Source organism: Papio anubis, chromosome 1 (assembly GCF_008728515.1).
Source record: "Papio anubis isolate 15944 chromosome 1, Panubis1.0, whole genome shotgun sequence".
NCBI lineage: Eukaryota > Metazoa > Chordata > Mammalia > Primates > Cercopithecidae > Papio > Papio anubis.
Genome location: NC_044976.1, coordinates 4,843,403 through 4,862,206, shown reverse-complemented (window position 1 = coordinate 4,862,206; position 18,804 = coordinate 4,843,403). Strand labels below are relative to the sequence as shown.

Below are 18,804 nucleotides of genomic sequence, written 5' to 3'. Positions count from 1 at the left end.
AAGGCCCAGCACCCCTACAGAGGACGGGGTGGCCAGGGGGACTTGGAGAGCTGCATAGTGGTGCTGCGTGACCCTGGCTCATGTCTCCAGATGAGGATGTCCAGTCAGGGCCCACTTCAAACAGAGGCTCAGAGTGTGGCCCGCAGCTCCTGGGGGAGAGGGGTTGGACTGTGGGGTGCAGTGCACCCAGGAGCACTTTTGCTTTGCTCTTTCCAGCCTGGATGTGCCCAATTTCCCTGCTTTACAGCTTTCCCTGCGGCTGCTCCCAGAGGAATGGCAGGGCTGCTCTGTGGCCTCACTGTGGGCCCAGGCCAGAGGCTTCGGACATCTCCCCACTCAGGCCCCAGACCTGAGATTCCCACGGAAACAAGTCCCCCAGGTGACCCCTCCCCATGTGGCACAGGGAGTCACAGCATGAGACCCCACGGGCCTGGGACAGAGCTCTGGGGTGGCGGTTTGGGAGCTTCACTCCCTTGGCCACTTCCCTGATTGCAGCTTTGTTTTCATCATCTGCTGCAGGTCTGTTGATACCAGGAGCATTTCTCAGCCCATGTTGGTGTCCTGAGTGATCCTTTTTTTTTGAGACAGAGTCTTGCTCCGTCTCCAGACTAGAGTGCAGTGGTGCGATCTCCGCTCATTGCAACTTCCACCACGCCACCTGGGTTCAAGCGATTCTCCTGCCTCAGCCTCCCGAGTAGCTGGGATTACAGGCGCACACCATCATGCCTGGGTAATTTTTATATTTTTAGTAGAGATGGGGTTTCACCATGTTGGCCAGGCTGGTCTCGAACTCCTGACCTTAGGTGATCTGCCCGCCTTGGCCTCCCAAAGTGCTGGGATTACAGGCGTGAGTCACTGTGCCTGGCTCTGAGTGATTCTTAAAGAGGATGAACAAAGGAACAAGGGAAGCCTGTCCTGGGAGCTGGCTGCTCTCGGGGCAGGCAAGCCACTGTCAGGGTGATGCGGGGCAGGTCCTTTCTGCCATGGAGGACCCAGTGCAGTGGAACCCGACTTGGCTCACCACCTGCCTCATGAAATCCAAGCCCTGCCCTTCGCAACATGGAGAAAACAATCTGTGGATCTTAATGCCCCAGCTCCAGGATCTCCTCCTCATTGGTGCAGGTGAGGGGATGCCTGATGAGGCAGTGCTCCTGGCCCCCACACTCATCAGCTCCCTCAGAGGGAGCCATGTCAAACCAGACAGCTCCAGGCAGCTCCTGCAGGCCACACTGAACTGAGGGGAGCCAGACCCCGCCCCTGTACCTGCCTCAGCGTCTCCCACCCCTCCCAGGGCTGTGGCTGCAGCTGCCTCTACCTGGCTGCAGTGTCAGGGAGAGAAGGAGCCTCTGCATCTGGTAGGCTCATCAGTGAGGGCTGAAGTGGGGGACAGGCACAGGGATGGGAGAGGAGGTCCCAGGTTCTCCCGGCCAGCCCTTCCCTCGGGGGTAAGGGCAACAGTGAGGCACACACACTGCGGCGCCCAGCTTCTCCCACTCCTTTCCGAGCATCCACAGTAAACGGGGATAAAGGAAATGCTGAGTCTCCTCTCAGAGCCAGATTGAAATTTTAAGTGAGCCAAGGTAGGAAAATAACACAGGGGGATGGGGCCACAACAAGAACCACTTCCCAATGATGACTGCGTTTCAAAGCCTGACTCAGCATGGCAGGGGGCGCAGAGGAGGCCCAGCTCCCCATGGATGGGTGGCTCTGGCTCTGGCTCCAGCTCCAAGCTGCTGCCTTGGCTTCCTGGGCAGAGGGGGTGGGTTTTAACTGCTTAAATCCCAGGATGGGAGAAGGAAGGAGAGGCCAGTGTCCTGGTGTTTCCCAGATGGGCAATTTCAAAGAGATCGTTGCTTTACATGGGGCGGCCACGCTGGCAATCAAGTGCTCTCTTGGCCACTTGGCCCTGTCCCCAGGTGTGGCTGGGGTCCCCACCTCTCTGGAGCCTGGCACAAACTCACACCCAGGAGGTGAGTCCCCCATGCTGTGACTGGACAGGGAGGCCTGGGCAGTAACTGTCTGGGGAGTGGTGGCGCTCCCAGCTCACCTGGCTGATTCGAGTCTCTATGGCAGCCTCGGAGAGGCCGGTCCATCTGCCGCAGGGACAGAAAGCGCTGATTCCTGGCCAGCCATGAGCAGGGACACTCTGGACACCGAGTCCAGCCAGGGCCCCTCAGCACAGTGCCCAGCACAGAATAAGGCGAACTGTTTACTGTCCATCCCCAGAACCCAGTGCTCATCTTACACAGGCTGCTGTCTGATGCCTTGACAACAGCCCCATCACTGGTATCTTTGTGGTCTCAATCACCTGCCCCTGGAATAGCCAGGGAAGATTCCTGGTCTGACCTTGGCAGGGAACTGGAGTCTCAGGATAGGAAGATAATAAAGGAAAGACCTGAATGGAGGAATGGAGGGGGTGAGGGTGGATGGAAATGGATGGAATGGATGGAGGGGTGGAGGGTGGATGGAATGGAGGGGTGGAATGGGGTGGAATGGGGTGGATGGATGGATGGATGGGGTGGATGGACTGACCGAGGGGCGGAGTGGAAATCAGGGGACGCAGGGACGACCGGAGGGCGGGCGGATGGGGACGGGATCGGAGGGACGGGGTGGAGGGGAACGGGAGCCGGAGGGGTGGGGGGTGGATGGAGATGGATGGATGGGGTGGATGGATGGATGGATGGATGGAGGGTGGGGGGATGGATGGAGGGTGGTGGATGGATGGATGGATGGATGGAATGGATGGAATGGAGGGGGCGTGGAATGGATGGAAGGGTGGATGGGGGGACATGGATCGAGCCGAGGATCCACGGCAGATGGGGACGGCGGACTCGGTTCGAGACGTGAGGGCGGAGTGGGGACGAGATCTCGGTTCGGATCTGGACGGGGGGCAGAGATGGGGATGCAGGATTCTCGAGGGGTGAGGGTGGATGGGGATATGGAATGGATGGATGGGGTGGATGGAGGGTGGAGTGGATGGATGGATGGAATGGAGGGGTGGTGGTGGAGCCGGATGGGGACCGGAGGTGGATGGATGGCCGAGGAAGGAGGTGATGGGGACGAGGGACCGGATCGGAGGGGAAGGAGGGCGGATGGTGGACAAGGATCGAATGGACGGGGGGAGTGGATGGAATGGAGGGGTGAGGGAAGGGATGGAATGGAATGGAGGGGGGGTGGATGGAATGGAGGGTGGAAGGATATGGATGGATGGATGGATGGATGGATGGATGGATGGATGGATGGAGCCGGAGGGGTGGAGCCGGATGGATGGAAATGGAAGGATGGAGGGGTGGCCGGGACGGGGGGCAGAGCTGTGAACGAGGAGCCGAGCCTGGGAGGGGGCGGAGGGCGGAGGGATACCGAGCCGAGGACCGATGGCAGAGCCGGGGACGCAGAGCCGCGCCCGGGAGGGGTGAGGGTGGAGTAGATATGGAGCTGAGCTGAGGGATGGGGTAGAGTGGGGATGTGGAGCTGAGCTGAGGTGAGGTGAGTGGATGGAGCCGAGCGTGGAATACAGGAACACAGCCCCAGCCCCATGACCCACCACACAGCACCAGCCCTGTTGTGGGAACCCGCCAGCATCCTGGGCAGGAGACCACTGCCCCCAGTGGGAGGCCAGCCCCATCTCCCCGTGTGGGGGTCCTGCATCCTCACAGTGACCACTGGGAAAAGACAGACCTGGCTCAGGCTTCCCGGCCACCCAAGCCCATCCCCCTGAGCCTGCACCTCTGCTTCCAAACTGCTAAATGCCACCAGCAGGAGCAGAGAGGGACCCAGGCTGGATCCCACTCCTAGTCACAGGGGTTAGGGGGGACACTCAGCCAGCTCCAGGTCGACAGGCTGGCTTTCTATCATGTGTGCTCCAAGGCCGTCAGCTCAGCTCCCACGTCCCCACCTCCACCCTCACCCCTCAGCTCAGCTCCCACATCCCCCACTCCCACCCCCCACCCCTTCAGCTCAGCTCCCACATCCCCCAGTCCACCCCCCACCCCCTCAGCTCCAGCTCCCACATCCCCCCACTCCACCTCCACCCCCAGCTCAGCTCCCACATCCCCCCCACTCCACCCCCACCCCTCAGCTCAGCTCCCCACATCCCCCACTCCATCCCCACCTTGAGCGAGCCTGAGATCTCTTTCGGATGATGACGGATTTTTTGTTTGTTCGAGGATCTCGATTGACTTTTACGAGCTTCTGAGATCTCGACGACGCGACTTTTGTTTGTTTCCGATGATCTCGATGACTTCTTCTACTTTTGTTTTAGTTTCGAGATCTCGGATTTATTTTAGTTTAGTTTCCGAGATTCTCGACCGATCCTTTTACTCTTTGCTTAGTTTCCGAGATCTCGCGACGATATCGACTTTGCTTGTTTTGATCTCGACGACTTTACTCTTTTGTTTGTTTTGAGATCTTCGGATGATTTTTACTCTTTGTTTATTTCCGGAGATCTCTCGACTTCCTTTACTCTTTAGTTTGTTTCGAGATCTTCGACGATTTAATTTTTGTTTATTTTATGATCTCGTGATTTTTATTTTTACTTTTGTTTGTTTCCGGAGATTCATGACGATTTCTTTATCTTTGTTTGTTTCCGAGATTCTCGATTTACTTTACCTTTTGTTTGTTTCCCCGAGATCTCGATTGACTTTACTCTTTTGTTTGTTTCCGAGATTCTTTTGACGATTTCTCCCCCTCACCTGGGGCCCCCCATATCATCCCCCACTCCACCCTCACCCCTCAGCTCAGCTCCTACATCCCCCCACTCCACCCTCACCCCTCAGCCAGCAGCAGTTGGTGTGCAGTCTCTGCAGAGGGAAGCAACTGTCCATCGAGTAGGAAACCGCCAGACTCTGGAGGGAGACGGGGCTGGAGGTGGGACTTGGGGGTAGAAACCTATTGTGTGGGGTGAACTGTGTTCCATGAAAGATCCACCCAAGTCCTAATCCCCGGTACCTGTCGATGTGGAATGATTTGGCAAAAGGGTTTTTGCAGGTGTAATTAAGGTGGGAATCCTGTGAAGAGGCCATCCCGGATTAGGATGGGTCCTAAATCCAATGACAAGTGTCCATACAAAAAGAGACAGACACAGAAAAGGCCATGTGGCGATGGGGGCAGAATCTCGGGGGTGTGTTGACAAGCCAAGGAACACTACGGGTAGCCACCAGGAACCAGGAGCAAGGCCTGGAACACACGCTCCCTCGGTCTCCAGAGGGAACCAAACCTGCCCACACCTTGCCTTCTGGCTTCCTAATCCATGAGAGAATAGAGAATACTGTTTCAAGCCACCCTGCTTGTGGTACCAGGAAACACATACACCCCCCGGGCTTAAAAACCGTCTAACCGAGCTGGGTGCAGCAATGCACATCTTCAGGCACAGCTACTTGGGAGGCCAAGGCGGGAGGATCACTTGAGCCCAGGAGTTTCAGACCAGACTCGGTAACACAGTAAGATCCTGTCTCTTAAAAAGAAAAAAACCCTCTACCCAGAGCAGGTTCTATGAGAAGCAGAAAAACAACCATCTTTTGTGGGAAGCGACCTCTTGGCTGGGGGTCTGGACCCCTGTGGGCCCCAGTCCTGCCTCTGCTCCAACCTTGAAGCTGAAATGTCTGCAGCCCTCTCTGTATTTGAGTTTGTGATCCAGGCACTGGGGGCTCCTCCCTGTTCTCCGGGGGACTGTAAGAATAAATAACAAATGGCTTCAAAGAGGATTACCATCCCATGACCACGTGATGGGGCATGAAAGATTAATATCTCGCCAGGCAGTGCTGCAGCAGCAATTTGAAAGGCAGCTTTACTCCACCACATCCATAAAAGGCCCCACTGAATAAAAAGAGAAGCAGAAGCAACCACTACAAGCTGGGGCCAGCCGTGCCTCTGCAATCACATAACCAGCAGATAAAAACATCTTTAAATGAAAATACTCATTGCTGGTGAGGTTGAGGTGAAACTACTATGAGGAGACGTGGCTGGTTCTGGGGCATGAACTATTCTACAAGTTTTTTTGGAAAGAAATTGGGTGGTAGAGGTTCAAAGCTTGGGGTCCAGGAATCCTACGTCTGCGACTTTATCCTAATAGTTCAAGAGAGGAAATAAAGTGAGATGCACACAAATGTTTCCCATAGCCTGATTCGGAAGAGTGAAGAGCTGCCAGATCTCCAAGGAAATAATGTTTAAGTGAATTATAGACAAATGGGAGGGTATAATGTGGCCACTCAGTGAACGTTCCCAGCTGGGGAAGGGCTCGGGCTAAGGGTGGAGAAGGTGGAGGGCGCCCGTGTGTCTGCAGGGGCTGAAGGCAGCCGATTGAGCAAGTGGGGAGGAACCCCTGCTCCACACCACAGGGACCCTGCCTCTGACCCCATGACCCTGCTCTGGTTGGGGGGGTCTGTGTGTGGGAAGCAGGAAAAGCAGTTCCAGGGGTGGGATGGGGAATCCTACAGGAGGCTCCGGCCACCTGGGCTTGTAGCACAGGCTCTGGAGTATATGCAGCCAGCAGGGGCCAGGCTGCTGGGGCTGCAGGCTGGTCTCACCCCCGTGTGGTTTCCCTTTACCTGGCATCCTGGTGACTGTGGCCCAGGAGGGGCGAGCGCCCGCCCGGTGAACGGGTCGCCTGGGGCACAGGATCAGGCGTCTGCTGTGGTCATGTTCTAGCTCTGTCCTCTGGTAGCTGTGTGACCTGAGACAAGGTCTAGGATCTGTTCTCACCCGGGACACAGAGACGGGAGGAGCTGAGGACTAAAAGCAAATGTGCGGGGGGGACAGAGCAGGGGGCCAGAGCCGGAGCAAATCTACAACACAGGGCAGCTGCCAACTCAAAGGACGACGGTGACGGTAGAGTCCTTGACACCGCTGTCAGCATAGTCCAGAGTAGGGTGAAGTGCCTGCCTCCTCTTCCTGCAGCGGGGCAGCCACTCTTGGCTGTCCAGCCCCCTCCCGGCACCCCTTAGTCCTGGCAGGGCTGTAGCCCTTCAGCTCCCCTGGAAATCCACTCGAGGGACCTTGGCCTTCTCTGCCTGCCACCTGGGAACACCTGATGGGGACGTGCTGGGATGGTTTCTGCAGTTCAAAGGATTTACCTCAACATAATTAAGTGCCTCGGCTGTAAAAACACAAGCTGTGTCCTCATTGGCAGTGTGGGCACCACGTATGGCTCAGGGGCTGGGACAGAGCCCTCAGTACAGATGACAGGCATCGGGGAGCCTGTGGCCATCAGCCACCAATGCCAGCTCAGGCCACAGCTACCGCGGCAGGCACCTGGTTTGTCTCATCCTCAGCTGCAGGAGGATGACCTGCCAGGTCTGGCTGAGTGCCAGGCCTGGCTGAGTGCCAGGCCCGAGGCCGTGGCTGTCTCTGGCCTCCCCTGGGCACTGCCTGTTGTTCAGGGTGTTCAGAGCAGGATTGTGCCTGGTGGGGAAGACACCTGGGGAAGGACCCCTTGGTGTCACAGCTGGCCTCCGTTGGGCCAGGAGTCCTCTCATCCTCTCTGGTTCTGAAGGCTTCTCCCTGCCTGCCACAGCCAGGGGAGATGAAATCAGGGAGCCGGTGCTGGGGACAATGTTTGCTGGCCTGCAGGAAGCCTAGGCTTGGTTCCAAGGCCTCATGACATGGCCAGTGCGTTACCAGTCAGGCTGAGTTAGGGGACAGAGGTGATGGGGACAGCAGGCATGTTCTGTCCTCACGAGGCCCACAGTCTAGGCAGGGACAGATGTCAGCAGTCATGACCACTGCAGGGCATTCTTGGAGAGACTACAGGACATCGAGGGGCCTCAGTCAGAGAGCTGCACCATGACACCGGCTGTATAGGATGAGTCCTCTATCCTCAGTTTCCCTGTCTATAAAATGAGGAGTCTGGGCTGCACAGTGTCAAAGACTCAGAGAGCCTAGAGGGGCTTTCTGAGGCCACTGGCTCCAGGGGCCCAGGACCCAGTCCCACCACCATGTGAGCAACAGTGCCCCACACTGGCTCATGTCTCTGTGTGTTCCGGGCTGCGTTAGAGACCAGGGATTCCGCCAAGCCTGGGGACAGGTGTTATCCTGTCCCCTCTAGAACCTGGGGCGAGGCGCCACCTCTCCTGCTGCTCACACAGACTGCTCCCAAGAGACCCACCTACATGGGTGTACCACGGGGCCCAGACAGGCCCTCAGCACCCATACAGCCCAGCAGGTGGCTAGGCCGCTCCAACAACTGGTGACCACGATTACTGCGTTGCCGGAGGGTTGGGGAGAGCCTCTCCTAGGCATCCCTCCCAGTGGCACTCCCAGAGGCTTAGCCAGAACCTTCCGGCCCTAGGTGAGGCAAGGAATGAGGGCGGGTGGCACAGGCTCTGTGTGTCTGTGTGTGTTAGGAGAGAGGAGAGAGGAGAGAGGAGAGAGGAGAGAGGAGAGAGGAGAGAGGAGAGAGGAGAGAGGAGAGAGAGTCGCAGAGGGACCCTGGTCAGCTTCCCTCCATCCAGGCCAGATGAATGGCCCAGCTCAGCAGCACAGAGGAAGCAGGAGGCCTCTGTGAAAGGTGTTCCGACCTCCAAGGTCCCTCCTTACCTTCCCTTGTCCCTCTCCCCGCAGTGCCCTGACACCCCATGCTGTCTTTGCACCTTCGGACCCCACTCTCCCTGCCTGTGAGGCCACGGCCGTCTAGTGCTTCCCCCTTTCCTGACGATGTTAGATGGACACTGCCAACGCTTTGGTGAGCTGCTGATGCTTTGGTGGTGGCCTGAGTGGTACCTTGATGCCCTGGACCATACATCTCCTCCCGCTCTGATGTGGGCAATAGGGCAGTGACCTTGTCCTGGCTCCTGATTCGTGAGTTAATGAGGAGCAAGTGACATTCCTCAGGCCCTAGTCTCACTGCAGTACTGCCCGGGAGAGGGCTGTCAGCACTGGTGTCACTGGGATCCCCAGCTGCTACTTCAGACCCCAATGGCCTATAGGCTTCATCTAAACAGGCCCCTTTCTCCCAGAGATATCACTCATTTTTTTTTTTCTTTTTCTGGAAAGCCCCCATTCAGGGTCTGTTGGTAACTGTCACTCACAGCAGCAGGACGGTGGGGGGTGGGGTTCACTCCTCACAGAAGCGGGCTCGCCTGCCCCAGTGGCCTCCCTAGACCCATCTTTTGGGGTGGAGAGAGAGCATGGCAGCTCCCTGGAGCCTCTGAAGTGCCCCAGCGCAGGGTGGCTGATGTCCCCTGGACACCCCCACTGTCTTTTAGGCAGGAAGGATGTAAATAAGGAGGTGTCCACTACTCCTTCGAGGAGCAAAGCACCCTGTGTCCCTGCAGAATGGGGAGGTTTTGAGTTGGGATTTGCAATTCCTGTTTTGGGCATCCTATATCCTTTGTAGGAGCAAAGGGACAATATGGCTCCGGGCCTTCTGTCTGTGACACCTAAATACCTCCTGGTCTGGGTGACTAAAATTACCTGCTACTTATTGCCATGGAAAGGCAATACCCTCTAGGGGGTGCGGGGGGCTGACTGAGCAGAGGCAGGAGGCGCTGCAGGATCTATCTAGACAGACAGGGCGCAGGTAGGGCATGGAGAGGGCCCAGATGGGGCTCAGACAGGGTGCAGGCAGGGTGCAGATGGGGCACAGACAGCATGCAGATGGGGCACAGACGGCACAGACAGGGTGCAGACGGCAGAGCAGGATATGGATGGGGTGCAGGCAGGGTGCAGATGGGCCGCACAAGGGGTATAGACATGGCGCAGGCAGGATACAGATGGGGCACAGACAGGGTGCAGGCAGGATGGGGATGGAGCACAGACAGGACACAGACGGCACAGACAGGGTGTGGAGCGGGTGCAGACGGCACAGGCAGGGTATGGATGGGATGCAGGCAGAGTGCAGATGGGGCGCACACGGGGCACAGACAGGGCACAGGCAGGGTGCAGACACGGTGCAGATGGGGCACAGGCAGGGCACAGACAGGTGATGGACTCTGTATGGTCAGGCACAGGGTGGCGAGGACTGGCCCCGTACCAACCTCTGGCCTCCTCTGCCGCGGGCAAGTGCTTGGGCCATCAGTACCCCTGAACCAAACCACAATCCAAGAGGCCTGGACACTAACAAGGCGCCCTGCCATGCACGGGAGGATGAAAGCAGAGTCTCAGATTTGAAGCTCACAAAAGTGCAGGGCATTCCAGTAGAACGTGGGCTTCACATGTTCCCAAGAATTACAGAAACCCCCGCAAAGCCCTTCTCGCCGGAGCTTTCAACCATCACAAACAGCTTCCTCATGTGCTTCCTTAAGAAGTAGAGGCGGGCAGGTTCACCGACAGACTGAAATGGCTAGGGAGTGTTTCTCAAAGCATGTTCTTGGAACCCCTGATCTGAGTCACCAGGGACTGGTGGCCAAGGAGCTTGCTAAGCTGTACCAGGACCCCTGAGGGCTGGGCAGGCACCATGCCCTGCAAGTCTGCTGGGCACACTGACAGCTCAGGACCCTCAGCCCACCCAGGCCCCAAGACTCCACAATTCCTACACAGAACATAAAGCACTATGCAGCCAACCTATGCAGGGCCACCAACAAGGCTAAACTCCAGCCTGCAGTCCACAGGCGTCCCCAGAAATGCCCCCATTAAGGCAGGAAATGGAAGAATGCACCGTTGAAATAGTCTCTAAAGCGGCGGATGCAAGAGGGTGCTGCTGGCAGCTGCAGTTAAGCAGCAAAGCAGCTTCGTCTGCGCCTGCCAGCCCAAGAGCCGCCCTGTGCCCTCACCTTCCTTTTCCTCCTTTCATGGTCAAATGTCTTCAGAGCCATTGGTGGCAAAGTCCAAAGGTTACCAGAGTGGGCTTTGGCTTGGGGTCCTGGCTCCTGCGCCTAGTAGCTTGGAGGCCTTAGGGAAGCCACTTGGACTTTCAGTGTTTCTGCATCAGTCGGATAGGGGTAAGATGGTAGGCGAGTGCCTGGAAGCTGGTGCTGCTGAATCTGGGGTCCTTCGACCCCTCACCACTCCTGGGAGCCCAGCTGTGCTTCTCCTCTCAACAGAGGTTGCCTCCTCGGCAGCGGCTGGCCCACCGGATGCAGTGGATACCTGCCTCATCCTCTATTTTCCTCTCCTTCCTGGGCTCTGGAAGAATCCAGGGTTCCCTCCTGTCTGTCTTGACCTTCATCTTCCCTGTCAAACCCGTACCCTCGGCCACTCTTGGCACCACCTCCAGGTGACACTGTCAGGGCTGTGACCAGTGGGGAGGTGGCAGTCACCTCCAGGTCCCACCTCTCCTGTGAACTCCCGCCCTACCTTCTCAATGCCCGTAGGCACTGCTGTCCAAGACACAGACCTCGAAACCCAAGGTCGACTGAGCCCAGTCCTCCCTATCCAGAAGCCCCAATTCCGGCTCTGCCTCTTTTGGTCTGTGCAGCCCAGGTAGACCCAGTGAGAAAAGCTTGGGGGGCTCCTAGGTTCTCCTTTTCCCTCCCTCCCTCCCCATCACTGTCCAGCCCCATGGTGTCCTTGGCCCTGACGCCCTCTTCCTAGTCATCCTATTCACCCATATTCATGCCCTAGCCTGTGAATGCACTGGGCCTCTGGCCATCCTCCAGCCTGCCCGGTCCTCCCTCTGTGACCTTGCCCATGCAGAGCCCTTTCCCAGATCGCCCTTTCCTAGCTCTGCCTATCACAACCTGCCTGTCTTTGAAGGTCCAGGTCAAATGTCCCCCCTGCCCCCATGTCTCCTTCCCCATCAGCAGGGTTTTCTCTGACCGTTCCGGGCACATGGTCACTGCATCCCTTTCCTGGCTCTCAGCCCTACAGGAGGGAGGTGGGTCTTGCTCATTCTTGGTCCTTCAAATGTCTGCTGCTAAGACCTTCGCCCTTCACTGGTATGATAGGTTTTAATGTTTTAAATTTAAATTTGTTTTCCAATGAATAGATTGAGCTGAATCTCCTTGCTCATGCATTCTAGTTATTCCTTACTCTCCTGTATCTCAGAGGGGTTCTAAGAATATCACTTTCAGAGAGCCCCTGCCATGACTGAGTGTTTGGGATCACAGGGCTCTAAGAGTCTTCTGTCCTAGGCTGCACTGACAGCCTGTGGATACCAGGGCCTGAGATTGAAATGAAAGATCATGAAGCTGCCAGGGGGTGGAAAATGAAAACACATTCATGGTGAAGGAAGGTGAGCATGCTCGGAGCATGGCTCTGCAACCCCCTCGGTGCCCAGGGGCTGCTGGAATCAGACAGGTGGGCAGGTGTGCAGTGGGGGTCCGGCAGGCTCGCGGGCCCTCCACAAGGCCCAGGGTCAGGGAGAACGGGGTAATGAGTGTCCCTCCCTCACAGGGAGGCTGTTCCCTGCAGACCAGGGCAATGGGCTCTCCCCTCCTGCCCTCTTTTCCCCTTCCTTCCCTCCTTCCTTCTCCACTGTGAAATCACTCAGCGGGGCACTCCAGCCCAGAGGTCTCAGGAAACCATGCAGAAGGAAAGCCAAGTTCCTCTGCTCCGGTTTTCCTGGGGGCTCAGTTGGGCTGACCAGGAACCACCTGAGCTCCAGGCAGGATGGTGGCTGGGGCTCCGCGTCCGACTGGAAGAGGGGGAACTGACAGTTACCCAGCACTCACTGTGTGCCAGGGACCAGCCCCAGGCTCCTACCACTGAGGCAGTTCACCCATTCAGATAGAGGGAGACACGAATAATCCACGTGTTTTAGCAGGCCAGAGAGTCAGAGACGCAGAGAGCTAAGTCTCTGGCAGGGAAAGAGTCCAGGCTGGTGATGGAGGACCGCCGCGGACCAGACCTCAGGGGTCTACAGGACCCAGAAGTGACTCCAGAAAACTGGCCCACATGGAATAGGTTGAATCTGGTGTGGGGTCTGAGAAGAAACCTGTGCCCGGCTCCCAGCCATGGAGTCGGATGATGGATCTCGGCCGCTCGGCAGTCAGGGCTCAAGATCACAGCCAGGAAAGCCTTCTCACTGGGTTCAGGTGCAGGCGGACAGCCAGGCAGGCGTCCCCACCATTTCTCCACTTTTCCCCTTTTCCCAGTCCTATTTTATCTGCAACCAGCATGGCATCAAAGCAGTTAGCTCTGCGGGTACCTGTGTGCTGGAGAAACGGAGGGGGGCTGCCTGCAGTGAGACAGGGGCCGGGGAAGACGGCAGGGTGGGCATGGGGCTGCTCTGTGACCAAAGACACACCACCCGGGTCTCTGGGGCTAACCACGTGGTCACTGGGCAGACCAGTGAGTGGCCTCCTGAGACGCTGGCCAGCAGGGGTCTGAGTGGAAACCTGGGTGTGGCAGTGGCAGGGCACCCTCAGGCAGGGAGGGGCCTGAGCCCAGGGCTCATCCCACGGTGGGTGTGCAGGAAGAGGGAGGCCGGCCTTCATCTGGGCTCCCCAGGATGTGGCGAAGGACAAGGGCCCAGCATCTGCTCAGGCCCATGAGGCAGGGAGACTCACGCATCTGCCCAGCCCAGGCAGGCAGGCAGGAAAGCCTCGAGCCACTGGGCCGTGACAGGACGAAGCCCAGGTGTGCCACCCCACCTCCTCCAGTGTGCTCTCTCCTGGGGAATGAGGGCCCCATTCCCTTTGCCTCCTTGGGACTGGCTGAGTGCAGGCAGTGCATCCCTTCACAGACTCAGCCCAAAGATGGGCCGGAGCATAGCGACTTGCCCGTCACCAAGGAGAGAGCAGTGTAGGGCTTCTCATGCCATGACAAAGGAGCGCTTCCGTATACCCCAGAGTCTGGGCCTGGGCCTCCGGGGCCTCTTGGGAGACTCACCCCTGCGGAAGTGAGGACTTCAGACATTCAATGGAGCTCAGGTGATGGCAGAGGGGCACCTGCCACAGAGTTCTGGCAGAGCAGGAACAGAATCAAGGTTTCCTCACTAGCTGGGAGGCCGGGATCAGTTTCACTGCTGCTCTGTGCCTCAGTTTCCCTATCCAGCCTCCCTCGCAGGGTTATTTACAAGTGCCTGAGGCGAACCGAGGTCATAAATGCAGTTCCAGTGTGGGATGCAGAAGAGGGTCCCTCCTCCTCTGCATCCCACCACGGACCTGGTGCCCTCACTCTTCTCTAACTATGGGGTCATCTCTTTGAAGGCCACAAACAACAGAACCCTTGCACCAGGGCCTGCACGCCAGGCAGGACTGAGTCGCTGAGAAATCTCCATGGTAGTGGCACCTCCCGCTCCCAACAGCCCCTCCAGTGACTTGGATACACCCAAGGGCACTGGCTGCACACATGAATGTCAGCAACGCCTCCAAGTGGCCTTCCCAAGGGACAGCCGGGGGCTGGCTTTCCTCAGCTCGGACAGCCAAGGTACGAACTGGGCTCAAACAAGTAGGAAGTAGGGGGCCCAACCCAGCTCCGTCACTGCCTCTGTTGACCCTGGAGAAGCCTGTCCTTCCATTCAGTCCTCTGAGAGCAAGGATGACCAGCTGTTGGGTGCCAAGACCCAAGCCCTACTGGTGGTGGGAGAGGGGCTAGCAGGAACATGGGGTCTATGGCCCTCGACACCTCTGGCATCAATCCTTCTCGAATTGCCGCCCCCAGCTGCCCACTGTCCTGCCTCCTTATTCAGGGACGCCAGGAAAACATTGACTCTGGGACCTCTGGCGACGTGAATATCACTGAGAATTTAGCCAAGGACCAAACACATGCCACTCCTGGCCAGAGTCCCCGGAAACAGAAGCACGTTCCCCCAGTTCTCGCGAGGGAGCAGGCTCTCTTGCCTGCTCTCTTCCACACAGACGATGTGTGCCCAGTTACCACGGCAGAGCGCCAACACACAGGAAGGTCTAGGGGAGGCCCCTCCCTCCAAGCCCAGGCCGGAAACTGCCAAATCAAAACTGTGTGGCACTCGCTTCCTCCTGAACCATTCAGGTCTTAGAAGATTACTGAAAAATGAAAGCGAGCAAGCCTTCTCTAGCTGGCCAGCCCATGGCACCCTCGGCCTTTCCAGCTCCCTAGTGCCATGGCCCATGTCCCATCTCCTGGGTGCAATGGCTTCTGTGCACACTGCTTCCCATCCAGGCTCCAAATCCAGACCCAAGACGGTTCTGAACCAAAAAACACACGAAAAGGGTTTCACACTGTTTTTTTTCATGACACCCCCCAACTCCAGAGCCCGGCTCAGCCCCCAGGTGTTGATCAGCACCTACAAAGCATTTGCTGACTGGCGCAGGGGAAAAAAATGGCCCTGGGTGTTAACAGGGAAGCCTCTGCCATGATGCTTTCGAGGCAGGTATGTGCTGCAGCCTGAACACTGTCAGTGCCACTGAGGCTGAGCGTGGCCATGGAGAGCTGTCCCCAGAGAGAAAGACAGGATCTGGAAGACCAAGTGCATTCTTAGGGCCTCACACTGCGAAAGCACAGGGCCAGGAGCTGCACAGGGCTCTGCAGCAGACACAGCCGCCAGGCGAGAATCAGGTGGGCAGATGTGACTCTCCACACGTAGGTCCCGAAACCCTGCAACATGGGGCCTGAATGCGGCCTCTTTAGCAGAGCAGGAGCTTACTCTTGGCACTGGGGAAAGGGGAGGGGTGAGGCTGGTGTTTTTGAGGGGGAGGAGAAGTTGCAGAGAAAGAAGAAATCCTAAAATGACAGACAGCGGGACAGCTGTGGCCTGAACTTGGTGTTCCTGTCCCTCGGAGGTGGATGTATTAATTTCCATAAATGCTAATAGCCCATTTCCCCAAGAGCTATTACTTATGTCATCTCCCCTTGGACACAGTTCAACACAGGGCAGACAAATGAAAGGGAGGAAAAGGCAACCCCTACAGGCAGTCCCCAGCTCCCCAGCCCCCTCCCAACCAGGCAGCTCAGGTGTGGTTCCTAAGGTGGCCCTGCTAACTGCAGGGTCAAGACCCCTGCCTTCAGCTCCGTAACCAGGTCCCTATCACGACTGGAAGCAAGAAAGTTACCAACCCCAAAAATGCTGAATCACAAAGTGAGGCTGAGCAGGAAAGTGGGGGTGGGGAGGGAGGGAGACGGTGGCCAGGGAGGAAGGGTGCTAAGGGCCTTCCCACCTGGAGCAACCGGGGATGCTGTGGGCAAAGAACAGCCCCTGTAGGAGCCCCCAGGACAAATGCCAGGAGGAGGGACGCCAGGATGCGGCTGGATGGCGGGGTGGGAAGGTGGGCAGGTACCCCGGCTGCTGCTACTGCCGCAGGACGCGGTGCAGCAGTGGGGTCTTTGCATCCTGGGAGCAGCAGCAGGTAGGGAGGTGCGGAAGTGCTTTGTGCCAAGGCCTGGCTGGAGGGAGAAGCTTAAGATAGGAGTACGGGCTCAGGGTCAGAGGTGGCGGTGTGTGTGGTATAGACAGCCCGAGGAACTGGTGCAGGAAGCAGAGTCAGAGTTCTGGAGAGCAGGGTAAGGCGGTGAGAGTGTGCCCGCGGGGAGAGGTCGGAGGGGCTGGGGGCAGAATGGGAGGGTGGAGAAAGGGACCGGAGCGACACAGGGACAGGCAGCGAGAACGATGGATGAGCCTTGAGAAGAGATGGGAAGGACCGAGACCAGCAGCGCCCCGGTGAGGCTGCGCAGAGGCCCGGAGAGGGGATAAGAGGAGGATGGAGGGAAGGGGAGGGCGAGGCTGCGGGGACCGGAGCGGGCACAGATCGGAAAGAGGTGCACCGGGGAGAGGGACGGCGGCAGGGGCAGGGGTCAGGGATGCGAGCTGAAGGGTCGGGCGGGAGGACAAGGAAGGAAAGAGAGGAAGGGATGGGGGAAGGGAGACGATGGAGAAGGAGGTAAGGAGGCTGGAGAGGAGGTGAGACGGCGGCGGAGGCAGGGACGCAGGGCCGGGGAAGAGGAGATGGAGACGCGACCGCGGCGCCTGCCGCAGCGCGGGCCTCGCGGGTACCCGCCGCCGCCGTCCCGGCGCAGGTCGGTGGAAAGCGCGCCCCGCCGGGGTCTCCCCCGTACTCACCTGGGGGCTCCAGCTCCGGATCCTGTGCCCCGCGCCGGATCTTCCTTTCCGCCCTGCCCCTGCGACTTTAGCGCCCCCGAATCCCGCTCGCTCCTGCAGGTTCCGCCAGCAGCATCTTCACCTCGTGGGACGCCCGGGGCCACGCCCCTCCCAGCTTCTCATTGGCTGTTGTTCACGCCAGTCACATTACCATTGGTTGAGGGGTCGTCGGACATGCAAATCAGGATAGGCCCGCCGCCGCACCGATTGGCTGGCGCTCGCGAAGCGTAGCCCTCTACTTGGGTTCTGATTGGCTCCGTGGCCCGGACGGCCAAAGTGACGCGAGGCGGGTTCTTGGCCTGAGTGCGCGGCGCGCCGCCTTCTGAGGCTCCTCCCGTGGGTGGCAGCGGACGGGACGCGCCCCTCCGCCAGTCCTCGGTCCTCAAGGCCTGCGGCTCTCTTGAGCACCGGCCGCCGGGCCTCTGGGTTCGTCGAGTGGGGAATCCCTCAAAAGCGTGGGCTCCGTGGCCTCTGGCGCTGCCGCGGCGGGTCGGTCTCCTAGGTAACGCGGCCCGCGGCGGGCGGAACCATGTGGGCAGGCGCCGCGGGGAAGGTTGGACGCGGCCTCGAGACGCTGGGGGCCGCAGTGTTGGCCAGACCCTCGGGGTTCGGGGGTACGATGGTCCCTGCCGTCCCTGCCTGGGGGCCCGGTGCCTGGGGTGCGGCGGTGGCGCGCGACGTGGGCTGTCCCCGCGTCAGCCGCAGGCGTCCCCTCTTGTCGGGACTCTTGGTGCGGCCCGGGCCGCCGGGTGCCGTTTGGCTACATGGGTTCCTCTTAGGCCCTTGCCCTTTGCCCCCTGCCCCCTGCCCCCCGGCCTCTCTATAGCCCTTCAGTTGAAGGGAGAGCGGTACCGACGTCCTGGGCCTTGGCTCCCTGCGCCGTAGTCCGCGCGCATCCTTCCCAGGCCAGAGCCCGCGGAACCCGCCTGGTCGCCGCCCCGCCCCGCGTTCCGGCTATCCTTTCCCAGCTGTCGCTCTGCTGCTTTCGGGCGTGCCAGCGAGTCTCTGTCCCTGGGGCCGTTCCGGCCTTCTGCGCCCGTTTCCTGCCCTGGGACCTCCCGGCCGACCCGGCCCGGAATGCGCCACCCGCTCCCACGTGCCCTCCTCACGCGTGCAGGCTGCTCGTGCCCGCCCCCGGGCTTGCAGGCCACCCCTGCTGCCCGAGATTCCTCGTGTCTGGCTTCTTAGGAGACTGCTGCTTTCTGCCTCCGTGTGTCGCGATGTGTGGTTGGGTGGACGTCTGTGAAGGAAATCCAGCCTTTCACGCGTGTGCGGTTGGCAAAAGGAGGAGTATTTCTGATGATGGTGGACAATGCCTCTCGGTCCTAACCCCGGGCTCCGTTCGTTGCAGCTCCTCTGTGCAGTTTACGCAGGTCACACTTGTGTCTTTTTTTGTGTGCTAATTTGTGCCCTGATTGTATACATTCTGTGGGGGCAGCGAGCTTGTCTGCTGTGTTCAAGACCGTTTCTCCAGGGCGCAGGGTAGGTGCTGGAAGAATGCTCATGAATGAGGGAATTCCAGGCAGTGCTTAATCAGACTTCTGCTTCCCCAAAAGCTCCCCAAGGTATCTGGGTCTCAGGCATTACACATTTTCCATTCTGGGAAGGAGGCTTCACGGACCCTGATAACGCCTCCCACCCGGTGCGTCTTCCTTTCCCTGGGAACCGCTCTCTGTAGGACTTCAGCCCCGCTCACCTCTGCACCCTCCCAGGGGCCTGTGTGCTGCTCACACTCACCTTCTTGTCTTTCACCCCCACTGACTTTCTAGATGCTTGAAGACAGCGCATTTGACAGCCTTCTTATGCACTGGAACACAAGTGCTTGGGAAATAGTTGCTGAATAGATCAACAGAAGCAGAGATCTCAGGGAGATTTCACAGCCCTCATTTTGGAGTTTGGAAACAGGTGGGGAG

The 18,804-nt window shown here is 58.6% G+C and overlaps 2 protein-coding genes across 22 annotated transcripts in view; one reads left to right on the top strand and one right to left on the bottom strand.

Moving 5' to 3' along the window:
* Window positions 1–16,965, bottom strand: part of KCNAB2 (potassium voltage-gated channel subfamily A regulatory beta subunit 2) — a 109,759-nt gene extending 92,794 nt beyond the window's left edge. For 2 of the 3 annotated variants that reach the window (XM_017956675.3, XM_017956671.3), the window contains exon 1: window positions 16,853–16,965. The gene's annotated coding sequence lies outside the window, so the exon portion shown is untranslated. The remainder of the gene's footprint in view (window positions 1–16,852) is intronic. The other variant, XM_017956677.3, reaches the window with a different exon arrangement.
* Window positions 16,966–17,169: 204 nt separating this feature from the next.
* Window positions 17,170–18,804, top strand: part of NPHP4 (nephrocystin 4) — a 134,287-nt gene continuing 132,652 nt past the window's right edge. For 4 of the 19 annotated variants that reach the window (XR_002520791.2, XR_002520792.2, XR_002520793.2 and 1 more), the window contains exon 1: window positions 17,551–18,264. Coding sequence is in view for 8 of the 19 variants with exons in the window: in XM_021935466.2 (XP_021791158.1) it covers window positions 18,112–18,264 (153 nt within the window). In the remaining 11 variants the exon portion in view is untranslated. Of the gene's footprint in view, window positions 17,394–17,550; window positions 18,797–18,804 lie in introns of those variants that run through there. The other 15 variants (XR_002520789.2, XR_002520788.2, XM_021935479.2 and 12 more) reach the window with 8 other exon arrangements.